Raw genomic sequence first — 25,319 nt, forward strand, 5'->3', positions numbered from 1 at the left:
ATCTTAATAGTATTAATAAAAATTAAGTTGAGAAGGAAACCTTACCCAAAATTCTGCCTCCTCCCAAATTAAACTTTCATATTTCTATGTCCTTTTCTAGCCCTTGGCCTTTTGGCTGTATATATATATGTGTACACATGTATGTATATATACACATACACAGACCTGGTGGATATATTTGTAGGGAGGATTGGTGGTGTGTGTCCAAAATAGATGTGTAAAGGCAAAGTCAGATAGTTAAAGCATTCCTTGAAAAACCTTTTCAATTCATCCATAAGATTCCGTTTGGATATGGGTGGAGAAGTCTGAAGGGTTCCTAATGGCCTATGGTGATTGCTTCATTTGTTTTAATAGTGAACCTTTATAACTTAATTACAATTATATAATTTGTTATATGGATTAAGTGGGTTTAAACTTTACTTTAAAATCATAGGATAAATTAAATGGATTTATTATGATTACATTGTATATAATAATTTACATAGTTATAGTTTTTTTAATGCTAGAGAGCATGAGTGTGAGCAGAGGAGGGGCAGAGAGAGAATCCCAAGTAGGCTCCATGATACAAACACAAAGTCCAACACAGGGCTTGAACTCACAAACCACGAGATCATGACCTGAGCCGAAATCAAGAGTCACACGCTTAACTGAACCACCCAGGCACCTCTATGTAGTGAAAATGTTTAAGTTTCCACTTTTTGCCACTTTTCTATCTTATTACATGATGTTAATTGCTATTCATCAGAGTTTTAAATAAAAAATAAGACTCTATTTTTCAATGAAAGCATTTTGGGGGCACTTGGGTAACTCAGTTAAGCATCCAACTCTTGGTTTCACCTCAGGTCATGATCTCACAGTTCATGAATTTGAGCCCTGTGTCAGGCTCTGCATCAATGGTGCAGATCCTGCTTCAGATTCTCACTGCCCCTCTGCTGCTCTCTTGCTCGCTCTCCTTCAAATAAACATAAAAATTTTTTAAAGCATTTTGATTCTCCACCATTGAAGATTTTACTTCATTTAACTGTATTTAAAGTAAGATGCTCTGTGTTGTAAATTCTGTACTTATCTGTTGTGCAGAAGGGCATTGTATAAAGACTAGAAACACAGAAAATAAAAAGAAATAAAGAATGGGACTACCAGTAGCAGCATAGAACAGAGAATGAAGAAAATGACATTAAATGGAAATGACCGTGCTGATTATATGGGAATATGTTGAAAATATTTTAAAGATACTTAGTGCTTATTCAAATATTTTTAGAGAGAAATTAGGCAACAACTAGCAGAAAAAGCTAAAGCTGGAGAATTAAAAGTTGTCAATGGAGCAGCAGCGTCCCAGCCTCCCTCAAAACGAAAACGGCGTTGGGATCAAACAGCCGATCAGACTCCTGGTGCCACTCCTAAAAAACTATCAAGTTGGGATCAAGCAGAGGTAATTTATTTTTGTTTTTTATGATTGTTATTATTTTTAGTTTATTCCTCTCATGTACTGTATTAGTCTACTCTTGGTGACCTAACAAGGTAACAGAATGGTGGCTTAAACAGTAGTTGTTTGTTTTCTCACAGTTCTGGAGGCTTAAAGTCAACCTCAGGGTGCCAGCAGGGTTGATGTCTGGTGAGCGTTCTCTTTTTGGCTTGCAGATGGTTGCCTTCTTGCTGTGTCCTCACATGGCCTTTTCTCTGTGTGCACGTGGAGGGAGCAAGGGACCTCTGGTGTCTGTTCTAATGACATTGGTACTATCAGGTTAGGGCCCTAACCTTATGACCTTATTTAACCTAATTATCTCACTAAAGGCCCAATCTTTAAATACACATAGGTGGTTAGGGCTTCAACGTAAGTTTTGGGGGGAAGACACAGTAAAGTCCATAACCTGGAATAAAGGAATGTCCCTTTTGGAATATTAAAATAGATATTTCAGTACGTCACATTGTGGAGGTTAAGTATAATACAATGATCTTCCTTATTTTCTAGATGGATAATTTAAGCATCTGACCACAGGTGTCACATGGGCAGTGCTACTGCATTTCCTTGGTCAGTTTATTTTCCTAGAGAACCGTTTTGGGGGTTGTTTTTATTCTAAAGAATAAAAATAAACTTTTCTTGAGCGTTCATTTATTTTTGAAGGAGAGAGGCAGAGCATGAATAGGGGAGGGGCAGAGAGAGAGGGAGACACAGAATCGGAAACAGGCTCCAGGCTCTAGCTGTCGGCACAGAGCCTGACACAGGGCTCACACTCATGAGCCATGAGATCATGACCTGAGCTGAAGTCAGATATTCAACCAATTTTGAGCCACGTAGGCACCCCTCAAAAATTTTTTTAATGTTAATTATTTTTGAGAGACAGCACAAGTGGGGGAGGGGCAGAGAGGGGGGGGGGACAGAGGATCCAAAGCAGGCTCTGTGCTGACAGCAGTGAGCCCATGTGGGGCTTGAACTCATGAACTGTGAAATTATGACCTGAGCCGAAGTTGGACATTCAACAGACTCAGCAACCCAAGCACCCCTGTTTTAAAATGTTTAAAACTTGTGATAAAACAATAATGTAAAATTTGTCATTTTAACCATGTTTAAATGTACAATTTAAACATGGCATTAATTACATTCAATGTTGTACAGCTGTCACCGCTATTTTCAAAATTTTTTCATCACCTTGAGCAAACTATATTAAGCAGTAATTCTCTGTCTCTCTCACTCCCAGAGAACTTCTTTGTTATATCAATCTTCTAATGTCTTCTTAACAGCTTTTTATATGATGATATTAATTCCTATTTTTCCTTTTTAAAGTAGAAATAATTGAAAAACTTAAACATATTCCCACTATGAAATCTACCAGTATGCCTGTTTTTGGTTTCATCTACTTTTTCTTTGTGTAATGAAGTGTTGATGCAAGTTGAACAACTTCTGCTTATGTACTATTTCCCATCTCTTCTTACTACTCAGAGACTTTTGTGTAACATCAGTTTTTTCTCTGGATTATTATCAGCAAACACATTTTACCTGTTTTCCTTTTAAAACCAGAAAACTACAGGAAACCATTCCTTGATCTTCACATCCCCTTCTAGCCATTTCTGACTTTTCACTGCAAAATGCTTTGAATGAGTTGTCTATACTTGCATTCTGCTTATCTGGTCTTTTGCTTGTACCACTCCACCAAAACATCTCTTGTCAAGGTCATTTGACCTCCTTTTGGTAAATTCATAGATCAAGTCTCAATCCTCATATCCTATACATATCATATCATTTCATTTATCACATATCAGTGACATTTGCTGTCACTTGATTCCTTTTCTTAGATTCTGAACTTGAGTTTCTCTTGATTCTTCTAATATTCTCCTAACTGACTCCTGTCTTGTTGGTGAGATCTTCCTCGGCTTCCTTTAATTTTGGGGGTGTTCTAGTGCTCAGTCCTTGGACCTCTTTTCCATCTAAAAGCACTCCTTCCTCTCATTCCTATCTTCCTGTACCATCTCCGTGAGACTACTCCCAGATTTACAAATCTATCCCATTCATGTCCTCTGTTCTTTGGACCTAACACTTTTATTTGGATGTTTAATAGGCATTTAATTTTTTTTTTTTTTTTTAAATTTCAGAGAGCATGAGTATGGGAGAGGGGCAGAAGGGGAGAGAGAAAGAATCTTAAGCATACTTCATGCTCAGTGCAGAGCCTGACGTTAAGACTTGATTCCACAACCTTGGAATCGTGATCTTAGCTGAAATCGAGAGTTGGACACCTAAGCAACTGAGCCACCCAGGCACCCCAAAACTGTGGGAATTATAATGGATAATAGAATGAATTTATTTCCAGGGTGCCTGGGTGGCTCAGTCCGTTAAGTATCAAACTCTTGATTTCAGCTCAGGTCCCGATTTCTTGGTTAATGAGATTGAGCCCCATGTCTGGTTCTGCACTGACAGCACGGAGCCTGCTTGGGATTCTCTTTTTCCCTCTCCTAGCCTGCTTGTGCGTGTGCACATGCTTTCTCTCTCTCAAAATAAATGAATAAATACTTAAAAAATTGGGGCGCCTGGGTGGCTCAGTCGGTTAAGCGGCCGACTTCGGCTCAGGTCACGATCTCATGGTCTGTGAGTTCGAGCCCCGCGTCAGGCTCTGTGCTGACAGCTCAGAGCTGTTTCGGATTCTGTGTCTCCCTCTTTCTCTGATCCTCCCCCGTTCATGCTCTGTCTCTCTGTCTCCAAAATAAATAAACGTTAAAAAAAAAATTTTTTTTTTGAATTAAAAAAAAAATTTATTTCTTCCCTGATTCAGCAGGAGGAGCAGTTGCCAAGATGAGATTTTGAACAATTCATGTGCTTCATTCACCTAATTGAAAATTTCTCAACCCTGAGTGATACATAAAATCTTTTTAAAAGAAAAAAAATGTTGAGTCTTAATTATGGTATTCATGTAAATTTGCAGGTGTAAAGCTGGATAGAATTCTTGTGTTGGATAGAGAGCATCCAGCTTTAAAATAAATACATAAAGGTATATTACAAAACCTATATGGAATACTTGAGTCTTAAATTTTGTGTGGCTTACACTGAACCACCTGATAGTTTGATACTGTAGTGTCTCCACTGTGCAGGTTGTTTTGTTATCATGGGCTGTCTGATGCCCTGAATCACCCACCACTTGTCTCTGTTCAAACTATAGTGGAACCTTTGGTTACTTCACTCCACTTCTAATCTTTTTTCACTAATAATCTTGTCAACTTCAGTTAGAATTATACTACAAATGTGATTTTAAATCTCAAGGATTAAAATTATGTGGCAGTATCTACTTATGACCCAGGTGATCCAAAACATACTTATGTTAACTAAAAATACACACAAAATTGAACACAAACACGAAAATAGTGTTTCCTTAGTGTGAGAACTTCTAGATATATGTCTCTAAGCCTAGTTTGGGAAGTAGCAATGATATCATTAAAGCTGAAATTTTTAGATTGCAGATGGCAGACAGAGAAAGCTTGGTGGTTTTCTAAAAGCTACAGAGATATTAATGGCATATCCAAGGTTCATAATCCAAAATACATTTTTTTTAAGCTAGGGCTTTATTCAAAACTGTTCAAAATTAAAACTTTACATTGTCTTTAAACATATTTGCTATGAAGTAGGTATCTTTTAAGCAGGGTAGTTTACTCTCATTTATACAGAAGAAGACTAAAATGTTTATTTGTTTACTGTCTTTCTAATAGAAATTTTCTAGTTATTTTTATGTGAATGTGTAGGTGTGTGAAATAAAGGTATTGCTTTGCTTTGTTAAGACCCCTGGACATACCCCTTCCTTAAGATGGGATGAGACACCAGGTCGTGCAAAGGGAAGTGAGACTCCTGGAGCAACCCCAGGCTCAAAAATATGGGATCCTACACCTAGCCACACACCAGCGGGAGCTGCTACTCCTGGACGCGGCGATACGCCAGGCCATGCAACACCAGGCCATGGAGGTGCAACTTCCAGTGCTCGTAAAAACAGATGGGATGAGACCCCCAAAACAGAAAGAGGTACTTCTAGTGGAGTCTGGGTGTGTGTTTGGGTGAAGTATTGATTTGATGAGTGGTACGTTTATTAGAGGAAATCTGTTTACATTTCTAGTCCTGGCTAGACAGGTAAATAATCAGCTGCTTTGGGAACAGATAAAGGACTAAGCAGATCATATGCCTAATTCTTTTCCCTTCTTGAAAAGGTTTAATATTTATTTTAGGAAGAACATTAGGAGAGAGAAAAGATTGTAGACCATAACTTAGTTTTTTATTGTGATAAAATATACATAACATAAAATTTACCATTTTAACAGTTTTACGTGTACAATTCATTGGTGTTAAGTGCATTCATTTTTTTAAAAAACCAATTACTTTTTAATTTACATCCAAGTTAGCATATAGTGCAACAGTGATTTCAGGACTAGATTTCTTTTTTTTTAGAACTAGATTTCTTAATGCCACTTACCCATTTAACCCATCACCCCTCCAGCAACCCTCTGTTTGTTCTCTATATTATTTTCTCTTATGTTTTGTTCCCTTGTTTTTCTATTATTTTTGCTTCCCTTCCCTTATGTTAATCTGTTTTGTATCTTAAATTCCTCATATGAGTGAAGTCATACAATACTTGTCTTTCTCTAATTTCGCTTAGCATAATACTCTCTAGTTCTATCCATGTAGTTGCTAATGGCAAGGTTTCCTTCTTTTTGATTACCAAGTAATACTTCATTGTGTGTGTGTGTGTGTGTGTGTGTGTGTGTGTGTGTGTACGTACGTACACACACACACACATATCACATCTTTATCCATTCATCCATCGATGGACACTTGGGCTCTTTCTGTACTTTGGCTATTGTCAATAGCGCTGCTATAAACATTGGGGTGCAATGACCCTTCGAAACAGCACTCCTGTATCCCTTGGATGAATACCTAGTAGTGCAATTGCTGGGTCATAGAGTAGTTCTATTTTTAGTTTTTTGAGGAACCTCCATACTGTTTTCCAGAGTGGCTACACCAGTTTGCATTTCCATGTGTCTTGTTAGTTCTTTATAAGATTAGCTGTGGCAGGTTAAGACTTCATAGTACATCTGCTATATTTTTATAAAGAATTTTTAGTGATAGGGGAGAGTGCTTAACATATAGTAGATGAAAGAAGCAGTATAGAATTGTATGTACAGAGTAATCTCAACTGTATGGAGAAATGAAAAGTGGCTCAAGATACATAAAGTGGTTGTCTCTGGGTTGTGATAGTATGCATGGTTAAAAAAATACTTTTGTTTTCTTACTCCTCAGTGGTTACTATGCTTTTGTAATCATTGGGAAAGAAAAAATGGAAGAGAATAAAGACGAAATGAAAATTAAACCTCTAAGTGGGTCTGCATTTTAAGAATATCCTTTTTTTAAACTTGATCCGTTTCAATATTAGCTCTTTGAGAATACACTAATTTTTTGACAGTGGTTAAAATTTTATATTTATTTACTTTTTTTCTTTAAAGATACTCCTGGGCATGGAAGCGGATGGGCTGAGACTCCTCGAACAGATCGAGGTGGAGATTCAATTGGTGAAACACCAACTCCTGGAGCCAGTAAAAGAAAGTCACGTTGGGATGAAACACCAGCTAGTCAGATGGGTGGAAGCACTCCTGTTCTGACACCTGGAAAGACACCAATTGGCACACCAGCCATGAACATGGCTACCCCTACTCCAGGTAGAAACTTTCCCATTGGAAATACTTTTTACCGGAAATATTTGAATGTTTTTCTCTGAGGTATTCTGTATGTTATTAATGTTTATTTTTAGCAAGAACGACCAGATATAAAAAGAAGTCTTGATTTGAGTTGATAATATAAAGCAATTATGAGGTTAATGGTCTTCTATCCCAAGGACCTATGTAACGATAAAGACTTAACGCTATAGATTGTTACAGAAATTTGCTTTTTTTGGTAGGTCACATAATGAGTATGACTCCCGAACAGCTTCAAGCTTGGAGGTGGGAAAGAGAAATTGATGAGAGAAACCGTCCACTTTCTGATGAAGAATTAGATGCCATGTTTCCAGAAGGATATAAGGTAATGTGGTATTTATAATGTGAATTTTCTTTAAGTGTTCTTTGAAAAAATTAATTTGTCAGGTTTACATTGGCTTTGCCCAAATTTACTACTGCTAATTCTTTTAGCTATTTCCAAAAAGTAATAGAGATGAAAAAACTGAATGATATGAAGTTTTTATTGCTTTTGGAAGGTGAGAAATTTCAAGGACTTCTAGGACCATACTTTGAGAACTTGCTGCCTTTGGGATATGGAATAGCTTGTTGCTTCAGTTCATCATAGTCTCAGGATTAAGCTCACATTAGATCATGGTTATTTTACTTTGTGTTTCATAAGATTTTGTGTATTTAAATTCATGGATTGCAAATGAACACAAAGAATATTGTTTTTACTGTATCAAGTTAAAGTTTATTTTGAGTTATAAAATGTACCTGGCATTGAGGGACCATTTGCTGGTCTAAAGGTAGTCTGTGGTCATATAGCTGGAACTAGATTCCGATGGCCTCTACAGAGCCTTATATTGCTGGTGCCCATTGCTTTTAAGAGTTTGTATATGTATGTTTTTCCCCCTTGTTAGTTTTGTATTAGAGTGTTTCAAGTGTGCATGAATTTCTGCTTTAAACTTCTTGTAGCCTCCACATAATGCTGTGGGTGTAGACATTTCTACAACTTACTGTTGACTTCCTGAATGTCTTCTCAGTTACAGTCATTGATTACCTTAATATCCATAGGAGATAAAAATCTTTCTTAGTGAATCTTAAGTAAATTTCTTGGTTTAATAAATGGTGTATTTTATAGGACCTTGGTAAATATTTTGGTTTTAGTTTTTTGTTTTTTTTTTATTTTAGAGAGAGAGCACGAGCAGGGGAGAGGGGCAGAGGGAGAGAGAGACTCTTAAGCAGGCTCTGCACTGAGTGGACCAACACGGGGCTCGATCCCATGACAGGATCATGACCTGAATTGAAATCAGGAGACGCTCAACTGACTGAGCTACTCAGGCACCCCAGATTTAGTTTTTATGCATTTTGTCAAGCAACTTAAATACTAAGATTCTTGCTTTTATGGTGCAGAGATTTGTATGAATCTAAATTTTAACTTTATTAAAATTAACCCTTTATATATTATGTGCACTTTGTGAACTTATTTCCATTTATGACATGTCGGCTCACCAACATGTTTATATAGATTAATGTTTGAGAGTGATCAGAATTTTATAAGCCTGCTTCATGTATCTCCTCATTTCCCCACATTACTAATACTCTTAATGTGCTTTTTAATCAGCAAATGAGAAATGTTTGTCATACAGATTTAAAAAAAAATGTTTAATGTTTATTCCTTTTGAGAGAAAGAGAGAACAAGAATGAGGCGGGGAGGGGTAAAGAGGGAGGGAGACACAGAATCTGAAGCAGGCTCCAGGCTCTGAGTTTGTCAGTACAGACCCTGATGCGGTGCTCAAACTCATGAACTGTGAGATCATGTGACCTGAACTGAAGTTGGATGCTTAACCGACTGAGCCACCCAGGTGTCCCTGTTATACAGATTTTAAATGATAGAACAAGCAGGAAGCTTCTTAGCTAATAAACTGTTAAGATATTTTAAATACAAATATTAATTGTGTTATTTTATAAAGTCAAGAAAATCCTAAACTGTCTTTTAACTGTATTAGGTACTTCCCCCTCCAGCTGGTTATGTTCCTATTCGAACTCCAGCTCGAAAGCTGACAGCAACTCCAACGCCTTTGGGTGGTATGACTGGTTTCCACATGCAAACTGAAGATAGAACAATGAAAAGTGTTAATGACCAACCATCTGGGAATCTGCCATTTTTAAAACCTGATGATATTCAGTACTTTGATAAACTTTTGGTAAGTGATAATAGCAGAACTGAAATACCATTTTTTATTTAGGACTTACAAATCACAGTATCTTAATCTAACTGCATTTTCTTTTTTTTTTACTGTTAGGTTGATGTTGATGAATCAACACTTAGTCCAGAAGAGCAAAAAGAGAGAAAAATAATGAAGCTTCTTTTAAAAATTAAGAATGGAACACCTCCAATGAGAAAGGTAAGTACTAGTTCATTACATCGTCATGTTCACTATAGTTTTATGTTTAGAAATTTATAATTAATCTCTTCATCTTTACCATGGGCATAGTGTAAGGGAAAGAAAGGTGTAGTATGAAGGATTTAATTTTTTTAGTCCAACAGCTTTATGCTAATACAGATGCTGAAAAATGAGATTCTCCTTTTTGTTCTCCGGGCCTTTTTATAAATTTTTTAAGTTTATTTATTTTGAGACATGCAGAGATCTGCAAGAGTGCTAGCCAGGGAGGGGCAGAGAGAAAGGGAGAGAGAGAATTTCAAGCAGGCTCCATCTTAGAAACTGTGAGATCATGACCTGAAGCAAAATCAAGAGTCAGATGTGACTGAGCCACTCAGACGCCCCTCTAACTTCAGAGTAATTTGATGGGAATGCACTTACGCTAATATGTGTAAGATGTCTGTGAAGTTTATACTAAAAATATTAAGGTAAAGAAAATCATGGAGTAATTAGTTCTTTCAGAATGCTTAATTATAAGGGAATATACCTTCTACTCTTTTTTTTCCCCCCAGGCTGCATTGCGTCAGATTACTGATAAAGCTCGTGAATTTGGAGCTGGTCCTTTGTTTAATCAGATTCTTCCTCTACTGATGTCTCCTACACTTGAGGATCAAGAACGTCATTTACTTGTGAAAGTTATTGATCGAATATTATACAAACTTGATGACTTAGTTCGACCATATGTGCACAAGGTGTGTTGTTCTAATTAAAGTAGTGTTTCTAATGGTTGGATAATTTTTAATATAAAAACAATTAATGGATTTCTTAAGTCACTTATTATTTGTGAAATTTAAAAAATTCTTAAGAGGTAATAGCTGATGCATGCATTCACAACAAAAAAGGGGAATTTCACCCCCCTGTAAGACACTCTACAGAGTTAACCAATATTATATTTACATGTCCTCTTAGACCTTTTTCTTTGCACAAGTATATAACACATATACAAATGTATGTGTGTATATATTGAAGGAACTTTTTGTCATCTTGACTAAAATGGTTTCATATTATTCATACTTTTTCATTTACTTTTATTGGTATTATGTTAGGATAAGAAAAGATACATGTCTGTAGCATGCCATTTGGTGTTAAGGACTCATCTTTTTGCTGGTGGTAATAATGGCTTAGAATTGTTAAATGAAGATTAGTGTAGTTTTTTTTTTTTTTTTATGAATTTTTTTTAAATTTTTTAATGTTTGGTTTTGAGAGAGAGAGAGAGAGAGTAAGTGGGGGAGGGCAAAGAGAGAGGGAGACACAGAATATGAAGCAGGTTCCAGGCCCTGAGCTGTCAGCACAGAGCCCGATGTGGGGCTTGAACCCACAAGACATGAGATCATGACCTGAGCCAAAGTCGGATGCTTAACTGACTGAGCCACCTAGGCGCTCCAGAAGTTGTTATTTTTTTAAATATTGAATATTTTTACTCTGTGATGAACAGTTCTCCCCAGTTTTTATATGGGGTTTGAAATTGTGTAATTAAAATTTTTTATTGTCCCTTGTTACAAAGTCCGGTAATTATAAATTTCCTAGCAAAATATGTTTTGTATGCTTGTGTGTGTAAATTACATAAATGACCTATAATAAAATTTTTTCAATATGTATTTAATTTTGTTACACGAGTGTGGCATTAGTAATTGGTGTGAAAGTGTAGCTCTTTTTCTTTTTCAGATCCTTGTGGTCATTGAACCATTGCTAATTGATGAAGATTACTATGCTAGAGTGGAAGGTCGAGAGATTATTTCTAATTTGGCAAAGGTATTTACATTATATTTCTAAAGAAGAAAGTTTTGTATCCATTGATGGGATTATTTGATTATAGAAGGAAAGCGTTGAGGGTTAATGTTATCAGCTGATGAGTGTCCTTCTTGACTTTTTAGGCTGCTGGTCTGGCTACTATGATCTCTACCATGAGACCTGATATAGATAACATGGATGAGTATGTTCGTAACACAACAGCTAGAGCTTTTGCTGTTGTAGCCTCTGCCCTGGGCATTCCTTCATTGTTGCCCTTCTTAAAAGCTGTGTGTAAAAGTAAGAAGTCCTGGCAAGCGAGACACACTGGTATTAAGATTGTACAGCAGATAGCTATTCTTATGGGCTGTGCCATCTTGCCACATCTCAGAAGTTTAGTTGAAATCATTGAGCATGGTAAGTTGTGATATAACTTCGTCTCTTTAAAAATTATTTTTACTTATTAAAAAAGTTTTTTTTTAATGTTTATATTTGAGAGAGAGAGACTGAGTTTGAGCAGGGGAGGGGCAGAGAGACGGAGACAGAATCTGAAACAGGTTCCAGACTCTGAGCTGCCAGCATAGAGCCCGATGCAGGGCTTGAACTCAAGATGAGCAGTGAGGTCATAACCTGAGCCAAAGTCAGATGCTTAACCGACTGAACCACCCAGGCGCCCCATTACTTCATCTTTTATAAAATAGGTGTCCTGAAATTTGGGCTACTGATTTGGAGAGATAAATGGAAGGGTTCTACCTACAAAAACCCCACATAATTTGTGATGGGGTTTATTACGTTATCTGCTAATAGGCTTTGGTTCATATTGGCTTTTGTCTAATTTTGTCTAGTATGAACAGATTCTTCATTTTGACTAAATGATGAGCTTGTGAAAATTAGGTAATGTTGTCACTTAGTTACAACCTGTGTTTGTTTGGTTTTTTCTAGGTCTTGTGGATGAGCAACAGAAAGTTCGGACCATTAGTGCTTTGGCCATTGCTGCCTTGGCTGAAGCAGCAACTCCTTATGGTATCGAATCTTTTGATTCTGTGTTAAAGCCTCTATGGAAGGGTATCCGTCAACACAGAGGAAAGGTAGGTTTGGTTCACCAGATAGATTTTATTTTTCTTTTCATTTCCACTCATTGAAGTTAAGGCAATTAAATCTAACTTACTAAGTATACGTATTTTTTTATTTTAAAATAGGGTCTGGCTGCTTTCTTAAAGGCTATTGGCTATCTTATTCCTCTTATGGATGCAGAATATGCCAACTACTATACTAGAGAAGTGATGTTAATCCTTATTCGAGAATTTCAGTCACCTGATGAAGAAATGAAGAAAATTGTGCTGAAGGTAAGTATTCCAAATTGTTGTCACGGATTGGTTCACCTAAATTGGGTGTGTTTTGTGGTTCAGAGAATGTTAAAGCCCAAAACTATTTAACTATTGTTAAACCAAGACTGTATTTACTACTATTTTTTAACCTTTTAGGTGGTAAAGCAGTGTTGTGGAACAGATGGTGTAGAAGCAAACTACATTAAAACAGAGATTCTTCCTCCTTTTTTTAAACACTTCTGGCAACACAGAATGGCTTTGGATAGAAGAAATTACCGACAGGTAAACTTCCATTGTAAAAAATATTTTATCTTTTTTTTTTTTTTGAGAGTGAGCATGAGTTGTGGAGGGGCAGAGGAAAAGGAAGAGAGCATCTTAAGCAGGTTCCACACCCAGCTCAGAGCCCACCATGGGGTTTAAGGGGCTCTATCTCAGGAACGTGAGGTCATGACCTGAGCCAAAATCAAGAGTCAGACACTTAACTGAGCCGCTCAGGCCCCCCGTAAAACATATTTTCAAAGGGTGCCTGGCTGGCTCAGTTGGTAGAGCATATGACTCTTGATCTCAGGGTTGTGAGTTGAAGGTTCATATTGGTCATGGAACCTACTGAAGAAAATATTTTTAAATAATCTTTTCAACTAATTCCTTAGTTAATTTGAATGAATATTAAACATTGTTTTTGCCCTGGTCTCAAAATATGTGCTTGATTATAAAAGGAGATGTATTTAGTCAGCTAATTAACTTCCATTTTGATTTTGCATTCTAGGATAAATACTCAACTATGAATTAATGTCTTTGTCTAGTTAAAAGAAATACTTAATCTGGGCTAGGTGAAACATGAGTACAATCTTACCTTAAATCATTTTGACTTACTCTCACATTTATGTTTTTTGGGTTACCTTTCTCTTAAAAGTTTTTGAAACAGGAATTAACTGTTCTCAGCCTACTTGCTGGCTTGGATAATATCTAAAAGGTTTCTTTCCTCCTGTCTTTAGTTAGTTGATACTACTGTGGAATTGGCAAACAAAGTAGGTGCAGCAGAAATTATATCCAGGATTGTGGATGATCTGAAGGATGAAGCTGAACAGTACAGAAAAATGGTGATGGAGACAATTGAGAAAATTATGGGCAACTTGGGAGCAGCAGATATTGATCATAAACTTGAAGAACAGTTGATTGATGGTATTCTTTATGCTTTCCAAGAACAGACTACAGAGGTAATGATACAGATTATTACAACAAATTGCTGCTGACCTTCATATTTGTAAAACATTACTTTTCAACCAAATAATTATCACTGAAAAGTAATTGAATTTGAAATTTTAAAAATCCTCATGTTCTCATTTCAGTTGTCTATGATTTAAATTTTTTAGATTTGATTTTGTTAAATTAATCTTAGTATATTTAAAATTTGTTTTAATGTTTTATTTTTTTGAGAGAGAGAGAAAGTACAAGTAGAGAAGGGGCAGAGAGAGAGGGAGACACAGAATCTGAAGCAGGCTCCAGGCTCTGAGCTATCAGCACAGAGCCCAACACAGGGCCTGATCCCACGAACCATGAGATCACGACCTGAACCGAAGTCGGACGCTGAACCGACTGAGCCACCCAGGCACCTGTGAATATTAGTATATTTAAACTATTCGGGCACAAACTGAATTGTAGTCTCAGTGAATGTAGTTTTTAAATTTAACGTAGCTTTTCTTTTTTTAGGACTCTGTAATGTTGAATGGCTTTGGCACAGTGGTCAATGCTCTTGGCAAACGAGTCAAACCTTACTTGCCTCAGATCTGTGGTACAGTTTTGTGGCGTTTAAATAACAAATCAGCAAAAGTTAGGCAACAGGCAGCTGACTTGATTTCTCGAACTGCTGTTGTCATGAAGACTTGTCAAGAGGTAAACTTTTCTATCAGATTCTTATTTTCCCACCAAATAGTTCCATGTGAATAGTAACATTTTAACTTTTTTTTTTATTATTATTATTACAGGAAAAATTGATGGGGCACTTGGGTGTTGTTTTGTATGAGTATTTGGGTGAAGAGTACCCTGAAGTATTGGGCAGCATTCTTGGAGCATTGAAGGCCATTGTAAATGTAATAGGTATGGAATTTGCTGGTCATGAAAGAATTTTTTTATTTTGTTTTTTTAACTTTGTTTTTTTGAAAGTAAGATACAGAATCACATTTAGGAATTGAGTAATGATTTCTGATACATGGTTTTAAGCACTTCAAAATCATAGTTAAGTCAGGATGTCACGAAAGTTGTTTCCTAAAACTCATTTATATTGTACTTTAAACAGAGAAAAGAGGGCAAGTTTAGGACCTGTAAAGAGAGGTGAGAATAGTTACCAACTCAAAAAACTTTGAAGTCATGGAATAGAGAATCCTAATAAAAACAATGTCTCACCTGAAACGTATTTGAAGGGTGTGAGGAAACAATGCTGAAGTTTTAGTTTTAGGAGACGAAATATTGTATATTTCTTTACCCTTGAATTAGTAAATGATTATGGCAGGTTTTTCTGTTTGCTGTCATGTTTCAGGAACATAACCAGAGAGAAAAGTGGATTTATCAAGTTGTTGTCTCATTTTTATTTATATCCAATTCTTTATCCATTCAGTTTTCTAACCCAAAGCAAAACACAAGTACATTACAAATGCCCCCTTGGGTATGGAGAGCAAAGCTTTCATTATTTAAGAAAATTATGATGTAGCAAACAAATGGTCTCTTCTCTTTAATCTTTACTGTAGTTGAACATGACTTCTGCAAAAGTAACTTCTGTATGGTTAAGAAGAGCCAAAATAACCTAGCAGGAGGTCAGAATAGCTGACTGATAGCCACTGTTTTTCTCATTTTAGTAAGGGGTTTTTATGCAGTATAGGAGATCTTTGAACCATTGCATTGACATGTAATCCCCAATTTAGCCCTGTCTTCTATACTTGAAGATAGCTACTTGCCAAAAATCAGTTACTTGGCCACTTAAGGGGCTCTGGTTTGCAGGGAGTTGTAAACCATATTGTTGGTCAGGGAAACATGGGAAAAGCAATGGAGAGAGAATCAGAACAAGCAGTTCTAGTTAGAGCAAGAGCCCCTGCCAGCTGCCTCCTTTTTTCTCTCTTCATAGGTGTAAATACCATCCAAGTATGCCCTGCATTGCAGGGAGACTGGAGATCTGTTTGTTTTGCAGTTAAAGGGTAAGGGGGCCCTTTCTGGAAAATTTTGCTTTAATTTACATGTCTGCCTCTGGCTTATATTGTTGTGTATGGCCGGAACATAAACTGTCCCCATATTTAAATATGAGTGTACAAATACATTTCAGAACCAAATAAAACTCTTCTGTTGTTGAGTATCCATCATTTTTTAAATCACTTCACTAATTTCTTTTCATTTCTATGCATAATCAGAAGTTGTTAATAAAAAGTTAAAAACAATTCTGAGTCTGGTCAGAATATGGGGCTTTTTCTTTCCATAGGCAGCTGTAAGTTTATATTTATGCCTAGTCATCTATATTATATTGCTAAGTAAAAGGTAAAATGAACAAGTTATAGTTCAAATGTTTATTGATAGTGTGTTGACTTTTATTAAATAGGTATGCATAAGATGACCCCACCAATTAAAGATCTCCTGCCTAGACTCACCCCCATCTTAAAGAACAGGCATGAAAAAGTACAAGAGAATTGTATTGATCTTGTTGGACGTATTGCTGACAGGTAAGCAGATTGCCTAAACATTTTTATGAACAGTATCAGTTTTTACATTTAGCTACTTTTTTATTCACTTTGCAAATATGCTTAATGTTGCTAATACAAACATATATGGTAAGACTATCCAGTGAAATGTTCTGTGAAATTTCAACTTGAGATGGTGATTAGAGGTGGCAATATAATTTTTAAGATTAAACCATCCTTTCTGAAGAGTTATATTTTTATTTACTGCTTAAACTGAGTAGATAGTCATGTTTTGAGAACTGAATTTGCAAGTTTACCTTCTAAAATTTATTATCAAAATTAACTTTTTTCTTTTTAAATTAGGGGAGCTGAGTATGTGTCTGCGAGAGAATGGATGAGGATTTGTTTTGAGCTTCTGGAGCTCTTAAAAGCTCACAAAAAAGCTATTCGTAGAGCCACAGTCAACACATTTGGTTACATTGCAAAGGCCATTGGGTGAGTATTACTTACTTTTATGTATGTATTTTTAATTTTGTAATAAACCCACTGTGTTGAAAAATGCTTTTATTTCTGTAGTAATCTCTAAAAGTGTGGTGTGAATAATGCAGGTGAGAAAGCATATCGTTTAACACTGACCTCCAGTTTTTGAGGTGTTTTCTTAAATTTTAAATTGAACTAAAATGTATGAAGAGTTTTAAAATTTATTTTAATCACACCTCAGGTATTTTCAGAAAGGAAAACAGTACCATCTTTAGAATAATTTCAGGTTTTAGCTGGTCTCTTTCAGGTATTGTTTAAAATACTAAGGGCTGTTCTTAATAAAACAATGAGCATAATTCAGGTCTCATGTTAATACTTTGTGTTTTTAAAATAGTTTTCTAAAGCAAATCCACAGACAACTGAAATTATAACTAGTAGATAATTTGTGGTTATTTGCTCGTCTCATCAGAACCAAACTAGAAGAAGTAGTCATTGTACAAAATGAGATACCACACATACATGTGGTTTAATAACAAAATATTTTTAAGCAATAAAACAGAATAAAACCCGGATTAATTAGAGTCTCCTTACCCCCTCCCTGTCTTTTGGTAGCGGTAGTAGAATAATTTATTTCAGCGGTGGTATAGTTAAGACTTTTGCAGTGAATAGCTTTTGTGCTTTTTTAGCTTCAGTGTCTGTTTGTGGTGAAATAAATGCTTAGTGAATAGATGTTACAAAGGTGTGTGGGCGGAAAGGCAAGAAAAGGAAGGTAGATTGTGTATTGAGCCATGAGAGACCACAGTTTGGATACTACTGCCTAGCTCTGGTGGCCATGTTTTGACCAGTCTAGAATTGTTCAGTCTAAAACTTTATATTTTAGGAAGTTCACTAAAGACTAAAAATTACATTTGAAAATTACTAACCATTTGAATTTTTTTCTTCAACACATATTTTAATTTGATGAAGTTTTTAAGTAGAAATAAGTACCAGTGCTAAGTGACATTATTGTATTTAATCATAAAATTACAAAGTTGCCAATAATTATTTACCATAAAGTTTTATTCCTTTACATTTTTTTCTTTCCAAAATTTGACTTACAATCTGACAGATTGCTGACACATTTATTTTTTTCAGTCCTCATGATGTATTGGCTACACTCTTAAACAACCTCAAAGTTCAGGAAAGGCAGAACAGAGTTTGTACCACTGTAGCAATAGCTATTGTTGCCGAAACGTGTTCACCCTTCACAGTACTACCTGCCTTAATGAATGAATACAGAGTTCCTGAGCTGAATGTCCAAAATGGAGTCTTAAAATCACTTTCCTTCTTGTTTGAATATATTGGTGAAATGGGAAAGGACTACATTTATGCTGTAACACCATTACTTGAAGATGCTTTAATGGATAGGTAAGTGACCTGAATTAAATGCAAGAAAGAAATAGTTCTAATTCTTCCTTTATTTTAGAACTTATTGAAATAATTATTATGTGACCTATTTGTTAGTGATGCAGTTAAAGAAGGGGGAATATGAGACTGAATTTTTATGGAAGTGAACATGACCATTCTCTCCAAATAACATGTATGCTATAGTGGATCCCCAAATTTTCTCTTTTAGGTGCTCCCTCCCCTTTTAAGCCCCCCTTTCATATCTTTAGACTAAATACAGTTTGAAAAGCAGTAATTGGTAAACTTTTGTTTTAAAAATTAATTGAAGTCATGGGGTGCGGGGGCAGTTCAGTTGGTTGAGCATCCAACTCTTGATTTCAGCTCAAGTCATGATCCCAGGATCATGTGATGATCAAACTGCAAATCCACGCTTAGCGTGGTGCCTGCTTGGGATTCTCTCTCCCCTTGCTCCTCTTTCCCAGGTGTGTGCTCTCTCTCTAAAATAAAGGACAAGGAAAGAAATTAATTAAAGTCAAATATAGTTGGAGGAAATGATGAGCATGAGCTTATTGGTGTGGCAAAGAGACCTGATCTATTTAGCTTTTTATTAGTGCATGCGAAGCAAAGATTATTATTAGGCTTTGTAACTACTGAACCATAGTTATATTATTCCCATTTTAGGCCCCCAGTTATTCAGACATTGACCACTGATACAGGACTGCTTGAGTTATTTGATAGATTCCTGATACCTTTAACTATCTGGACCGACATACAGCTTTAAACACAAAAGTAATTCATGTAAAGAAAGGTTCAGGGTCCAGGTAGTAAGGGAAGGAGTGATTGGGTAGCTCAGTCACTTGAACATCTGATTCTTGTTCTTTGGCTCAGTCCATGATCTCCCGGTTCATGAGTTCAAGCCCCATGTCGGGCTCTGTACTGACAGCTCAGAGCGTGCTTGGGATTCTCTCTCTACTTCCCCCTCCCCTTTCTCTCTCTTTCTCAAAATAAACAAAAAAGTCCCAGGTTGTAAGGGAAATGACTGTTTTAGCTCTTTATTTTTCAAGAAAGATAAGGTATCCAAATTAGAAACAATTCAATTAGTTTTGTGTACACATTAAAGTTACTTATTCATGACGTTCCAAAAGGGAAGCTTAACAGGATCAACAAGTTACCAGCGAGGTATAAATGCATGCAAGACATAGAGACAGACTAAGAATCAGGTTCTGTAAAAGTCTAGCCACCTGGGGCCCAGTAAATCAGAAGCATATTGTTCCATATTCCTCAGTGAGGTGTGCCTGACCATCAGAGTGCAGCCATCAAAGTATGTGACCTGCAGTTAAAATTTATATTCTATGTACTATTTTTTTCTTAAATTTTTTAAATGTTTATTTACTTTTGAGAGACAAAGCATGAGTGGGGGAGGGGCAAGGAGAGGCTGCCTGCTGAAGCAGGCTCCAGGCTCTGGAGCCCAACACGGGGCACGAACCCATGAACTGGGAGATCCTGACCTGATCCGAAGTTGGCCACTAAACTGACTGAGCCACCCACGCACCGCTCTGTGTACTATTAAGTTGAGGTGTAACTTGTCAAAAACTTCCAAATGAAAAGAAACAATACCTTTGGGAAATTGATTAATGAGGAATGCTGCTTTACTATAAAGTGTACTTGATTAAGTGTTGTTATAGTAAGTAAGAAATAAGGATGCTAGCAAGTTCAGTGTTTTTTCTTTTATCTTTAAGGTGTTGTTACCTTTGAGGGCAAAGTGTATGAACTTGTTTATACTCACCACCAACTTATCTGATGTTTTTCCCAGCTGAGTCACTGTAGAATAAATAATTCCATGATTTGTCATAAATTCAGTTAACATGGGAGATGATAGAATTCTTACTCTGTTGGTTTGAAAAATTTTTGGTCCTCCCCAAATTGCATTTTTGAATGAAACTTAAAATTTACAAGGGAAGGGTTTTAATTTTAGTTTAGTTGTCTCTTATATAGCAGTGTTGAATCACTTTTCAAGTCTATTAAATTGATAAGAGTTTAAAATGAGATTACTGTTATTCATATCTAAGAATCATATATCCCCTCTTTATTTTTTTTATTTTTATTTTTTTTAATTTTTTTTTTTTCAACGTTTTTAATTTATTTTTGGGACAGAGAGAGACAGAGCATGAACGGGGGAGGGGCAGAGAGAGAGGGAGACACAGAATCGGAAACAGGCTCCAGGCTCCGAGCCATCAGCCCAGAGCCTGACGCGGGGCTCGAACTCACGGACCGCGAGATCGTGACCTGGCTGAAGTCGGACGCTTAACCGACTGCGCCACCCAGGCGCCCCTATCCCCTCTTTAGTAACATACTAAAAGTGCACTGCACAGGGCTCTCTTGCTCATATTCCTTTCAAAGGTTAATTGGGAATTACTTATTTTTGAGCCACAGTAAAGTTTGCGTCATTAAGGTAAAAATTCTCAAGGGGAATCCTGAATCTGATACAGAATGTTGTATATTCTAAAGGCATTTTATATCAGGTACATAAAGTATGAGATGTTTGCATTTGTTCCCTGCACCGAATTTGTAATTTAGTTTCTAATTAGGACAGGTAAGTGTTTCCTGTAAAACTAAGACCATTTTAACGAGGGTTTTTCTTTTTCCACCTGCTACAGGGACCTTGTACACAGACAGACGGCTAGTGCAGTGGTGCAACACATGTCACTTGGGGTTTATGGATTTGGTTGTGAAGATTCACTGAATCACTTGTTGAACTATGTATGGCCCAATGTGTTTGAGACATCGCCCCATGTAATTCAAGCAGTTATGGGAGCCCTGGAGGGCCTGAGAGTTGCTATTGGACCATGTAGAATGTTACAGTATTGTTTACAGGTAAGGTTAAGATTTTTAAAGGGTTACTCCATGAAAAAAAAATAATTTAGTTGAATTAAGTCACTGTTCTTAATTATGAGTAGGCTAGTTTGTACCATATGGGAAAACAGTTGTGGGGGGAGAAGAGATTAGATTTTGTCTTAGCTTGTTGCAATTTTGTGCCTTTGTCAGGTTTTTTTCTCTTAAAGAGAAATGTTTGGAATCCCGTCTTTATGGTTTGTTGTTTAGTTGTGCTAAGGTTATATATGTTATTGAAAATTGAAATAATATAACCTTCTAATTACTCTAGGGTTTGTTTCACCCGGCCCGGAAAGTCAGAGACGTGTATTGGAAAATCTACAACTCCATCTACATTGGTTCACAGGATGCTCTCATAGCACATTACCCAAGAATCTACAATGATGATAAGAACACCTATATTCGTTATGAACTTGACTATATCTTATAACTTTATTGTTTATTTTGTGTTTAATGCACAGCTGTTTCACCTCTTAAACTTGCTTCGATTTGGTGATGTAAACTTTTAAACATTGCAGATCAGTGTAGAACTGGTCATAGAGGAAGAGCTAGAAATCCAGTAGCATGATTTTTAAATAACCCGTCTTTGTTTTTGATGTTAAACAGTAAATGCCAGTAGTGACCAAGAACACAGCGATTACACACACTATACTGGAGGGATTTCATTTTTAATTCATCTTTATGAAAATTTAGAATTCATTCCTTGTGTTTAAAGGGAATGTTTAATTGAGAAATAAACATTTGTGTACAAAATGCTAACTTGTGTGTGTTTTTTGAACATGACTTGTAAAATGCGGAACTTTGATAAAGTATTGGTTTGTGTAGAGTAAGTGGCTTAATTTTATTTTCTGTTACCTGGTTTATAGAAAGTAGTTAGCAGAATATAAACTACATAAAGTGATGGCATCTTTGTCCAATTCCATTGTTCTGTTGATAATGACATCAAGAAGAGTAGTAGCTTTGGGGGTGTTCACCTCAAACTAGCACAACTGTTCTATCACCATAGAGAATATAGCATCTTTGCTAACCTGTATTGAGTAATAATATTTTGCACTTACATAGCGCCTTTCATCTCTTGATTTCTCAAAATGCTTTATGAACATGTTTAGGAGAAATGATTTAAGTCATATCTAACTCTTGAGTCTGTGTTTAGAAAGTGGGTAAGGTATCTGCTTTGAAACTGCTTTCTACTTAAGTATTGCTAATAGAATAAGACAATCTTTGGGCTCTTTCCCATGTCATAAGCCAGTACTCAACAATGTATTCAGTAAATACTTGTTGAACACTTACTGTATACCAGCCACTGTGCTTAGTGTAGGGGATGCAAAGGTGCTTTTGACCTGCCCCTTGCCCTTAAGAAATACAGTATAATGGAAAAGGGGAGACACATCTAGTTGCGTATTACGTACTGTGTTATTACACAATTGCAGCAGCTAAAATGTCTAGGTTTGCTTAGATCTATAGATGTTAAGCATAAGTTGGAACACCATTTAATTTTAGAGGAACTAAGCATTAAGGTAGTGCTTACCATATTTTGGCAACTACTTTAAATATATTTTCAGCTTTTCCCAGAAATCCGACCAAAAATTTCTTCATTTTAGTACTTTGACTACCCATAGCAGTTTTGCCTCCTTATTTTAGTACTTTGGTGAACTCGAATGGGAAATGAGATTCTACAGCAGAGTAAGCATGGGATGGCTCTGCTACTGTAAGTAAAACTGTTACACTGTGACTAAGGAGTTTGTGCCTCCAACTGTTAACACTTAGTGCTTCCTGTGTTGGAGGCTTACATGACAGTTTGTAATTGGCTGACTTTTACAAAATGAATACTGAGCAGTAAAGGACTCTTCAGGCAGAAGTTGTAACTCCTTATTGTTCCTTGTGTAATATTGTGACAACATGTCAGGGTGTCCTAGAACGCAATTTTCCAGATCATCTTTTTATTCTTTGAAGTTTTTGTAACAGTAGCCCCCATTATAACTTTACATCTTACTATTCCTTGTAGTTTATGTCAAATGACCTTCAGTAATTTCTAATCATGAAAATTGCAGAAAATGGTTTCGAAGCCAGAATTTGGTTTTAAACTGGTCTTGGAAAAATTTAGTTATATTTTCACCTCAAGAAGTTGGGTAACTTCAATTTTCTTGGGCCCTTCCTGTTTATGGAAAACATATCTGCTTTGTAATGGCAAAATGGAGCAAAAGAGACCGCTTTATGACTTTTACTGATGCAAATCATTTGAAGGCAGGTGAGGGAAATACAGCTATGACCTTAAAGGATGGGACCAAATAGAGGCTCATAGGTGTTTGGATAATTTTATACGCTTCTTGAATAAGGAAAGCATTTTGTGATACACTCATGTGAAAGACGCTATGTGAAGTTTTAACTCGTTCAAAGACTTTCTCACTTTCTTTTGGTGTTTCTTAAAGCCAAACTTAAGCAGGAAGAAAATGTTCTTAAGGGATGACAGTGGGTGGGTTTTTCTGTGGGCTTTTGTTGGTTTTTCTGTGGGCCCTCTAATGGAATTGATCTCTTTGGCTGTTCAATTTTTTCATATTGTATTTTTAAAATTTGTTGTACGGTGCCCTGTGAGCATCAAGTACCACCAGATGAATAAAACTTATTATATCTAAAGTCTTAGACCAGTTTTTAATCTTAGTTGACTATCGTTGTTGCACTACAGTGTTGTGGTTGTGCCATTTAAATAATATTGCTCTTTGGGTGGTTTTCCAGAAAAGGGAACTTCATAATGAAAAATCAAGAACTTTTTCTTTAAATTAAGAAACTGAAAACAATAGTGCCGCCCTATCTATGGGTTTAATTGCTTGACTCTTTGGTTTCTAGTGCTTCTTAAATCCCTTAGGTTAAAGGAAATAGAAACTACAGCTATTACAATTTTTCAGTTTTGGCATACTGACATTTTCGGTCAGGTAACCTTTTCATTGTAGGGATCCTGTCCTGACAGATGCCAGTAGCACCCACCCCAGTTGTGACAACTAAAAATGCCTCCAGATCATGCCTCGTGTCCCTTGCAGGGCAAGATTTCCCTAGGTTGAGAACCATTCAGACTTGCTTAAACAGGATTCATGTGATAAACTTAAAGCATGATGTATAAAGCATTTTCATTTTGGGCAGCATTTGCCTAGGAAGTGACTAGAAATACTATTTCACAAATACTTAAACACCTACCTTGGGTTAAGTGCCACACCGGTGTTGGGGAAAGCAAGATGAAAGAAAGCATGTAAGATGCCAACTGACCTCAGGTCCTCAGAGCAGCTTGTGGCCCAGGTGGAGCCAAGTGTGGAGTGCAGGGGCAAGAGTGCCCAGTGGCTCAGTGTTCTACTTGGAATGCAGTTGTTCAAGGCCCAGCTTGTCACCTGTTGGGAGGAAGAGGCCAGGCAGGGAATGGAGACTTCCCCTTTTTAAAAGAGATACGGATATGAAGCCATAGATTTTAAGGTGATTTGATAGAGAATTTAGGTTTGCAAGGCAGTCAAGGTTTATAGGCAGGAGGGAGTAAGAAAACTATAGGGAGTGTAGGTCAGCGACATTTCTAGTGTTCATTCTAGAAAAACTAAGTTAAAAATTCTTAATAGTTTATTTTATAATCTAAAGAGACCATGAAAGGATATGCTTATGTATCGTGTTGGACATAAGCTTTTTTTTTTTTTTTAATGGCCTAATACATTTTTTTTTGGAAGGAGATTTGTAATAAGTTAGTGAATGAGAAACTGAAGGAGATCTATAGTCTGAAGTCTTACCCTGGAATACGTTTGTCCTGGGCCAGAAACTCACAAATAGGAAAAATTGTTCATTGTTTCTGTGTCTAACTGTGCTCTAAACTTTAAAATTTCAAATATTGAGAAAAGTTGGAAGAGTGGTACAATGAACACCCGTCAGTGTATCCTCCACCGAAATCCAGCAGTTAAAATTTTGCTAAATCACTCTATTTTTTTAAATAGTGTATTTTTTAGGAAAATTTTTTGTCCGTGTTACTATAGAAAAACTTGGAACTATAAAAAAAAAGGGGGCTGATGAACAAGAGAAAACAGATAACTGAGTTTCTTGTGGAAAGAGGTGGAAGTCAGGACGCAGATGGATTTTCTTGGACAGGAAGAGAACATCTTTCCCTGAGTCCATAAAGAAGACAGTATGGTGGAATGTAGTCATGAATTGCCCAGGGCCTATCAAAGCAAAATTTAAACAGTTTTACTGCTACT

At 36.5% G+C, this 25,319-nt stretch overlaps 1 protein-coding gene across 3 annotated transcripts in view; it reads left to right on the plus strand.

The window, feature by feature from the left end:
- The window catches only part of SF3B1 (splicing factor 3b subunit 1), a 40,591-nt gene extending 16,858 nt beyond the window's left edge, over positions 1-23,733 (plus strand). Inside the window, exons 6-25 of one of the 3 annotated variants that reach the window (XM_049615215.1) lie at positions 1,259-1,429; positions 5,260-5,497; positions 6,970-7,182; positions 7,422-7,543; positions 9,189-9,386; positions 9,486-9,587; positions 10,136-10,315; positions 11,289-11,375; positions 11,498-11,768; positions 12,294-12,439; positions 12,551-12,697; positions 12,836-12,961; positions 13,675-13,896; positions 14,390-14,572; positions 14,665-14,776; positions 16,263-16,383; positions 16,705-16,836; positions 17,956-18,228; positions 20,865-21,081; positions 21,371-23,733. In XM_049615215.1, the coding sequence (XP_049471172.1) occupies positions 1,259-1,429; positions 5,260-5,497; positions 6,970-7,182; positions 7,422-7,543; positions 9,189-9,386; positions 9,486-9,587; positions 10,136-10,315; positions 11,289-11,375; positions 11,498-11,768; positions 12,294-12,439; positions 12,551-12,697; positions 12,836-12,961; positions 13,675-13,896; positions 14,390-14,572; positions 14,665-14,776; positions 16,263-16,383; positions 16,705-16,836; positions 17,956-18,228; positions 20,865-21,081; positions 21,371-21,529 (3,420 nt within the window). In that variant the 3' untranslated portion in view covers positions 21,530-23,733. Of the gene's footprint in view, positions 1-1,258; positions 1,430-5,259; positions 5,498-6,969; positions 7,183-7,421; positions 7,544-9,188; positions 9,387-9,485; positions 9,588-10,135; positions 10,316-11,288; positions 11,376-11,497; positions 11,769-12,293; positions 12,440-12,550; positions 12,698-12,835; positions 12,962-13,674; positions 13,897-14,389; positions 14,573-14,664; positions 14,777-15,797; positions 15,874-16,262; positions 16,384-16,704; positions 16,837-17,955; positions 18,229-20,864; positions 21,082-21,370 lie in introns of those variants that run through there. The other 2 variants (XM_049615216.1, XM_049615217.1) reach the window with 2 other exon arrangements.
- Positions 23,734-25,319: the final 1,586 nt, after the last annotated feature.

The sequence above is a fragment of the Panthera uncia genome (assembly GCF_023721935.1).
Source record: "Panthera uncia isolate 11264 chromosome C1 unlocalized genomic scaffold, Puncia_PCG_1.0 HiC_scaffold_3, whole genome shotgun sequence".
Taxonomy (NCBI): domain Eukaryota; kingdom Metazoa; phylum Chordata; class Mammalia; order Carnivora; family Felidae; genus Panthera; species Panthera uncia.